This window comes from Chenopodium quinoa, unplaced genomic scaffold, assembly GCF_001683475.1.
Source record: "Chenopodium quinoa cultivar QQ74 unplaced genomic scaffold, ASM168347v1, whole genome shotgun sequence".
Lineage (NCBI taxonomy): Eukaryota > Viridiplantae > Streptophyta > Magnoliopsida > Caryophyllales > Amaranthaceae > Chenopodium > Chenopodium quinoa.
In genome coordinates this window covers 275,364-284,085 of record NW_018743572.1, presented here as the reverse complement: position 1 = coordinate 284,085, position 8,722 = coordinate 275,364, and the positions used below count along the sequence as shown (strand labels likewise).

The 8,722-nt window shown below is 39.1% G+C and overlaps 1 protein-coding gene across 1 annotated transcript; it reads left to right on the top strand.

Annotated features, from left to right (window-relative positions):
• The first annotated feature begins 2,591 nt into the window (after positions 1–2,591).
• LOC110681645 (uncharacterized mitochondrial protein AtMg00810-like) lies at positions 2,592–3,128 on the top strand. The gene is made up of 2 exons (XM_021857794.1): positions 2,592–2,804; positions 2,877–3,128. The coding sequence occupies exons 1-2, from the start codon at positions 2,592–2,594 to the stop codon at positions 3,126–3,128; spliced, it is 465 nt and encodes a 154-aa protein (XP_021713486.1).
• The last annotated feature ends 5,594 nt before the right edge of the window (positions 3,129–8,722 follow it).

Genomic DNA, 8,722 nt, shown 5'->3' with positions numbered 1-8,722 from the left:
CTACATCCGCTCACCTATGTATGGCTCGACCACGACTCCAACGAAACTTGGTAATGCTTATTCTTCGCCCGGGTTGACAACACCGGATAACGGATGGTATATGGATTCGGGAGCATTATCTCATATGACTCACACTTCCGGTAATCTTCTTCCCTTATTTAATTTAAGCACTAATAATCATATTTTAGTAGGCAATGGTCATCGCATTCCAATAACTGGTTATGGTAATTCTAAAATCCCGAACACCCCCCTTGCACTAAAAGATGTCCTCCTCGCCCCTCAAATCATTAAAAACCAAATTTATGTTCGTAATTTACTTCTGATAATTCGGTTTCAATTGAATTTGACCCTAATGGTTTTTTTGTGAAGGACCTACGAACGGGGAGGGTAGTCACCAGATGCAATAGTTCCGGAGATCTTTATCCCATCACCACCACTACCAATGATCCGACTACATGTCTTGCCACATCTCTTACCATAGTTGCTCCTTCCACTTGGCATGATCGTCTAGGACATCCGGGAGCACCTTCTTTAAGCTTTCTTAGGAGCAATAGTTTCATTAATTACAATAAGGAGAAAACCTCCACTTTTTGCAATTCTTGTCAATTAGAGAAACATGTTAGACTTCCGTTTTATGATTCAAATACTAAAACTTATTGTGCTTTTGATATTGTTCATGCCGATTTGTGGACATCTCCTATTCGTAGTAGTAATGGTCACAAATACTATTTGGTTCTTCTTGATGATTTTACTCATTATGTTTGGGCAATTCCGTTAGCATCAAAATCTCAAGCTTTTTAATCTTTTCTCCATTTTAGACAATATATGCATACTCAATTTGAAAGACCGGTAAAGTGTTTTCAAAGTGATCATGGTCGTGAATTCGATAATGATCCATTCAAACAATTTTGTCTAGATAACGGGACGGTGTTTAGATTCTCTTGTCCTCATACATCTTCTCAAAACGGAAAGGTCAAACGTATGATTCGAACCATTAACAATATCAAGGGCACCTTACTTTTTCATGCCTCTCTTCCCCCGACCTTTTGGGCACATGCTTTAGAGATCGCTCATATCTTCTTAATATATTGCCAACCAAGTCCTTACAAAACTTGACTCCGGCACATGCTCTCTTTCGCAAAAACACATCATATGATCACCTAAGTGTGTTTAGTTGTCTTTGTTTCCCAAATTTGGCCGCTACGGCTCCTCACAAGCTTGCTCCTAAATCCACCCCATGTGTCTTCCTAGGATATCCCTCTAATAACCGTGGCTACAAGTGTCTCGACCTTTCCACCAATAAAATTATCCTTTCAAGACATGTGGTATTTGATGAGTCAACGTTTCCTTACAAAAACTTGGCAAAATTCAAATTGTCGGATTACGATTTCTTAGGCTATGACGATCAATCCCCTTTACTCACTCACCCTCACCTAAGAATTCACCTCACTGGCCCAACCCCACAAACCGGCACACCCACTGGCCCAACTCAACAGGCCCATACGGATGCCACCCAAACTGGATCAGCGCATGCTGACTTTCCAGTGGGCCATCCAGCCTGCAAACCCCCCTCACCGCAGCCCAATTGCGGCACTACTAGCCCACCCACAACAGGCCTGCGCTCCCCACTGTTTTCCACGCCCAGCCCCACTGCCATACATCACAGTCCAGCTGCCATACCAAACAGCCCAGCCGTGCCTCTTTATTCACCGCCACCTTTGGGTGGCATCCCCCCTCTGCAGCTCACTCGACCACCACCCCCTTCTCCCCGGGTCACTCATAGTCAACGAGGAATTTTCAAGCCTAACCCAAAATATTGTAACATCACCGTTCAAAATTCGAGTCCCCCTCACATTAAATCACCACTTCCAAAATCATATAAACAAGCTTTAAATGACCAAAATTGGAATGCGGCGATGCATGATGAGTACAGTGCTTTAATTAAAACAGGGACATGGGAATTGGTGCCTAGGCCTGCGGGGGTGAATGTTGTTAATTGTATGTGGCTTTTTAAGCATAAATACAAATCTAATGGTGACCTTGAAAGGCACAAAGCTCAGCTTGTATGTGATGGCAGGTCTCAAGAAATCGGGGTGGACTGTGATGAGACGATCAGTCCGGTAGTTAAACCGGCCACCATTCGCACTGTTCTCAGTTTAGCTCTGGCTAAAAAGTGGTCAATACATCAATTGGATGTCAAAAATGCCTTTTTACATGGTGATTTGCAGGAAACTGTTTACATGCATCAACCTCCAGGTTTTGTTGATCCGATGGCTCCCTCTCATATTTGTCGGCTCCGCAAGGCTCTCTGTGGATTGAAACAAGCTCCCAGAGCTTGGTACCAACGCTTTGCGAATTTCCTTATTAAATTGGGTTTTGTCATTACTAAAAGTGACAACTCTCTCTTTACTTTCCAGCAGGAAGATGATATGGCATATTTACTCCTATATGTTGATGATATTATTTTAGCTACTTCTTTTGACAGGTTGCGCATAGAGATCATCTCTCAGTTGCAAACTTAGTTTCCCATGTCCGACTAGGGGCCTCTCAGTTATTTTTTAGGTATTGCAGTAACCCGAAAACCTTCTTATATGTTACTTTCTCAGGAAAAGCATGCACAGGAGATTTTAGAGCGTGCAGGGATAGCCTCTTGTAAACCTGCCGCTACTCCAGTTGACACTAAGTCCAAACTTAGTGCAGGTGCAGGGCCACCTTTTCGGGATCCTACTTTGTATCGCAGTTTAGCAGGTGCTCTTCAGTACCTCACCTTTACAAGGCCAGATATTTCCTATACGGTACAACAGGTGTGTCTATTTATTCATGATCCCCGGGAACCTCATTATGAGGCATTGAAATGCATTTTGCGTTATTTTCAGGGTACCATTGATCACGGTCTACATTTATATCCTACTGTTTCACATCGACTGATTACTTACACTGACGCTGACTGGGGGGTTGTCCCGACACTCGACGTTCCACATTGGGCTACTGTTGTTTCCTCGGGGACAACCTCGTATCTTGGTCATTTAAGCGTCAACATACATTATCTAAGTCGATTGCAGAAGCAGAATATCGAGGTGTCGCAAATGTTGTCTTTGAGGCGTGTTGGCTCCGTAATCTTCTACTAGAGTTACATTGTCCTCTACAGCATGCTACTATTGTTTATTGTGATAATGTCAGTGCTATCTACCTTTCTGGCAACCCCGTACAGCACCAACGCACCAAACATGTGGAGATGGATATTCATTTTGTTCGTGAAAAGGTTGCTTTGGGACAAGTTCGGGTTATACATGTTCCTAATAGATATCAGTTCGCAGACATTTTCACTAAAGGCCTACCGCGAGAACTATTTCTAGAATTTCGATCCAATCTTAGTGTTCGATCTCCTCCCGCTATGATTTCGGGGGTGTTAGATATTATACCTAGGATAATATTTGTCACAATTTAGGATATATTTAATGTATATTTTTTATGTTTATCGTATCTAGAAATCCTTATCCTAGCGTTGTAAACTCTATATATTTGATCAATGGTACACACTCCAGATTGAGGAGTTTTCCCGAAATCTCACACTCTGTTTCACCCCGCTAGCAGCAACCTGCATAACAAAGCAGTCCCCTATTTCACCCCGCAGCTTCACAGCCACTATTTTGCCACCAATTTAAACTTGCAACCATAGGGCAGCCACGCACCAACAACCCCGCAAATTGCAGCTCCAAACCGCAACAAATTTGCAGCAACTCAGGCCACCGTGGGTGCGACACTTATGGCCGCGGGCGTGGCTCCAATTTGCATCAACAACGATCAAGAAGCGGGAGATGCCGAGGAGATGTTTGGGAAAAGGCGCGGCTCAGGCCACCGCGAGCGCGGTCTATTTTTCGCGGGCACGGTCTTCTGGGTATGTGATTGACGATGATGATTGATGATGATGGTAGACGTTCGGCTGAGATTGATGCGTTTTAGAGCAGCCAAGTAATTCGAATTAGGGTGGTGTCTGGTATTTCGGAGGAGAACCTAGTTAATATGCCATATTAATAAACTTGTTAATATGGTGGCAATTTTGTATAAATATGAGGAGTGGAATATATTATTTTTTGTCATTGATTGAAGATGACCAAGTATTGGGAAATTAGGGATAACCTAAATCCAAACATGCAATTAAAGCTAGCTCCTCAAGCACAAGGACTTTGGAAACAACGCTTTAGCTTGGAATGTTCAAGTGCTTGGAAGATAAAGGAGTTGCCCTTCTCACGAGCATCGCCTCAAGTGCACCAATGATAAGGATGCTAAGGAGCGCGGAGATCGATCGAGCAGGCAAAGGAAGCAAGGCCCCGAGCACCAAGCAGGGGTGCGCACGCGGCATATGTGGTGCGTGCACGCAGACCCAACTGTGCGCGCGCGCAGCCTTGGTGGTGCGTGCGCACAGATCTTCTGTGGCCTGATGTGCGTGCGCACGGTTTGCCCAATTTCCCCTCGCTCATTTTATTATAAATTAGCCTTGTTATTTCTTATTTAAGGACGATTTTTAGATTAGTTGGAGGACTTTCTCTCTCATATCTTAGGTTAGGTTGAGAGCTTCTCTCTCTAGGTTTAGGGATAGTTTAGGAGTAGTTTTAGAGAGAGAAAGTGAGGGATTTCAATGGTGGTTTAAGAGATTGAAGATCCAATGGTGACAATTGTATTGAAGATCTTCTTAATCAATCAATGAGCATTTCTCACTCTATCTCATCTTTATTTCTTTGTTCAATTTCATGTTTGTTTGGTTTAATTTCAATTGTTGATTCTTGATAGTGTAATTGTTCTTGATATTTGGTTGATTCTTGATTTCTTTTTTATGGAGTGGGCGTTATTTAGGGAGACCGTTAATTAAGTTAGTTATTTTTGTAAAACAAGTAGAGCGTTATTTGGGGGGGGGGATCGGAATATACTACTTTATAAAATATTTTTTTATATTTGATTGTTGTAATTAATACATATAAAACCAGAAAATAACGGATGAATCTTTTTCATGAAAAAATATCTTTAAAATGTTATTTTATTTTTTTATAGAAAAAAGTTAGTACTATCTTGGAAAGAAATATATATTTTAATTATATCTTGATTTGATCCTTTTCTTTAGGGAATAATTAGAGATTTTTATGAAAAAATTAGCAGTAATATATATTTTTTTTATTTGAAACCAGAAATTTAGTACTAATTAAATACATACTGAATAATTTATGGTATGGTACAAAAAATACCATAATAAACACAAATATACGTATTATTCAGTTGTCTATTTTTTTTTTTTAAATAGTATATTAATTAGTTAACTTTTGATCACTAAATTTTACTAATAATAAAATTAAGTTTCCATAAAAAAATAAAAATAAAAAACCAATAAATAAATAAGAAGAAGAAGTTAACGTGAAATTGTGAATGATAACCTTATCTTTTTTTCATTTAGGCAAATTTAACCTTATATTTTCATAAATGATTTGGTTGCAATTTCTTACAAATGGGTGACGAGGGGTGGAACTAGGTCGTTGAAACTAATCCTCCCTCGGTCAAACTAAATTTATAAACACTTAACAAACCTATATACTAGTATAGAGGCAAGTGAAAGGTCGAACCCAAAGGAACAATAATGTTCAAGTGCTCTCAATTATGCGCCTAAGCTAGGTCGAAGACAAAGAAAAAGAGGGAACACTAACAACTAACAAACAAAGAAACCAAACAAATAAAGCACTAGGAACGGGATCAACAAGCAATCATGACAATTGTAGCAACTCGGAAATACATGCAAGTCAAAAATTGTGAAGACTAATGGCAAGCTCAATCAAAAGAGTCAACAAGCTATCTCCTAGAGGTCAAACTAGCGTCAACTACAAGAGACTCTAACTAGGAGCATCACTAATCAAGATCAATCGACAATTGCAATTCCTAAATCAATGGTCCGTATCATTAGAAACTACAATGCAATCTAGCATAATTCTCAAGGCCTAATCGAATTACACACATGCAAACTTCCATTAATCACTTTAATCTCAACAATAAATCAACACAATCCCCAAATTAAGCACAATCAATCAATCAATCATACAAGTTTCACCCTATCCCTAGCCAAACAACTACTCAAACATTATCATCTAGTCACAAAAAACTAAAGAAATCAAGAATCATCAAAATATAGAGAACAATTACACTCATAAACAGTCAAACATCAAAATCAAACTAAACAAATATGAAATCAAACAAAGCAATAAAGAGGAAAGAAAGTGAGAAATCTTCATTGATTGATAATAGAGTTCTTCAATACAATTGTCATCTTGAATCTTCAACCTCTCAAATAACCATTGAAATTCCTCACTTTCTCTCTTTAAAATCTACTCCTAAAACTAACCCTAAAACTACAGAGAGAAGCTCTCAATTAAGCTAAGAAAAATGAATTCTAATTCTGATCTAATTCTCATTCTACTTCTAACCCAAAAATGGGTATTTATAATTACAAAGATAAAAGAAAATAAAAGAGAAAAGAAAACAAAAGAAAAATATAAGAAAAGGAAATGAAAACAAAATAAATAAGAAAAGAAAAAGAAAGTAAAAAGAAAAACTAAAAATAAAAGGGAAATAAAAGAAAGAATCGGTTTTTGCTGCTCTTTGAGTGGGAATTAATCCCCTGCCACGCACTCAAACATTCATCATCAACTTTCGATCTCAAATTCCATCAAGATCAACGGCTCAAGTTCAAACCCATAAAGGCGCGGCCGCGATAGATGATTGCACGCCCCCGTTCGAAATGAGGCAACTCGGTGGCTTTGATTACGGTGGTGGTAGAAGGAAATTAGTTGCGGGATGAGGGAGGCGAAGGTGGCTGATTAGGTGTTAATTGCGGTTGTTGTTGGTGAATTGGGGAAATAAGGGAGTTGCGTGAGTGGTGGAGTGAATTGGTGGCAGGTTTGGTGGTGTGAATTGTTGCGGGACTGGGGAGCTGAACTGGTGGCTGGTGGTTGCGGCAGTTGCAGGTGCGTGAGGTGGTGAAGATTGGAGGTAAGTGATGGTGGTTGACTGGTGGTTGAGGGAGCGCGTAATTGGAGTTGTTGCTGTTGGTGAATTGAATTGGTGGAGGACTTACTTGCGCCTGCTCGGAGCTAAAGGTGGAGCAGGGGAATGAATTTGGGGAACAGGGGAGGTTCTTGTGGTTGAGTAGTCGGTGGGCACGAGCATCGTCCTCACAACTTGCTCGTGATGAACACTAAAGTAGGCAGTCCTTAAACACCCTGATTGTGGGTTCAACACTGCCCGGCTTGAAAGCGCGGCTTTGCAAGCGCAAGGAGTTGAACTTTGAATATCCACCTACCAAACACAAATGAAACCAAGGATAAAATGAAGTAAAATAAACTCAAAATTAATAAACAAAACTAAGAGAAATAAAATGAAAATGAAAAGAATAAAATAAAGAAAACATTATAAAATGAAAAGAAAATAAAGGAAAGAAAATAAAATGAAAACAAAAATAAAATAAAATGAAAACTAAAATAAAATAAAATGAAAACTAAATCTAAAAAAATCTAAAATAAAGGAAACGCAACTAAAATAACGAAAATAGAACGAATAAAAGAGAAAAGACTAAAAAAAACCATCAAAATGCACAAAAGCCATAAAACAATAGAGGAAATATAAAATAGAGAGAAAAATCATAAAACTAAACATTTATTGAGAAAGAAAACTATGAAAAGAAGGTAAAAACAACTTAAATGCTCATCAAATGGGTGCTATTTATGACACCCATCAAATACCCCCAAGCTTACCTTTTGCTCGTCCTCGAGCAAAACAAAACCAAGGGAGAAATGATGAGCTTATTCAAACAAACAAAAAGAAGAGAAGAGACAAGAATATGCTCACTTTCGTAGGAATCACGGTCAATTTTAGCAAATAAAGACAAGCCATTTAAACCCCTAGATCGCCCTAGAGGACGAGTGATGCTCTCGTAAAGGTTTCCTAAGAGATTAACCTATAACTCTCATAATCATACAAACAAGGCAAAGCATGAAAAAGAAACCAAAATACAAGAAAAGCAAACAAATGTTCATGAAAGGACTTTTCCAAATGAATGCAAATCTTTCTAAACAAGTAAGGGAGTGCACGATTCAAGATACCCGAGGTTGATTGAAACATAAATATGCTAAGCATAGGAACTAGAGAAACGCAATCCACTTTCATCCCAAACGGTCTTACCGCGTTCTCCCTACTAGTCTCATATCTTCCCCTAGTGAGCATCTCAAAAGTTCCACAAAGGAACTGGAAAAAGAGATAATTTTGGGCTACTCGACGTCTTGACAATGCATCCCCTTTCCTTTGGCTTTAACTCATAATGCCCTCCCCCCGATATATGACTCAACCTCTAGGTCGAAATGTATTTCCCAATGGTTATAACGTAAGGGCAAAAAGGGTGAGGGTAGACTTAAAATTTTAAAATTTGGCGGTATTCCTAATTAGTGAAGCAAAGGGTGATCAAACCTTCTCCTCATAACCAAGCAATCGCCAAACAAAAACAAACTAACTCCCCCAAGCTTATTCAAAGCTATAACCACAACCATATATACAAAAAGCGTAAACACTTCTCCCCCAAGCTTAAAGGAAGCATTGTCCTCAATGATTGAAAAGGGGAAAAGGATCACATCAAAATATTTTTTTTTCTTTTTTTCACTTTTTAATTTTGTATTTTCATTTCTTTCAAAGC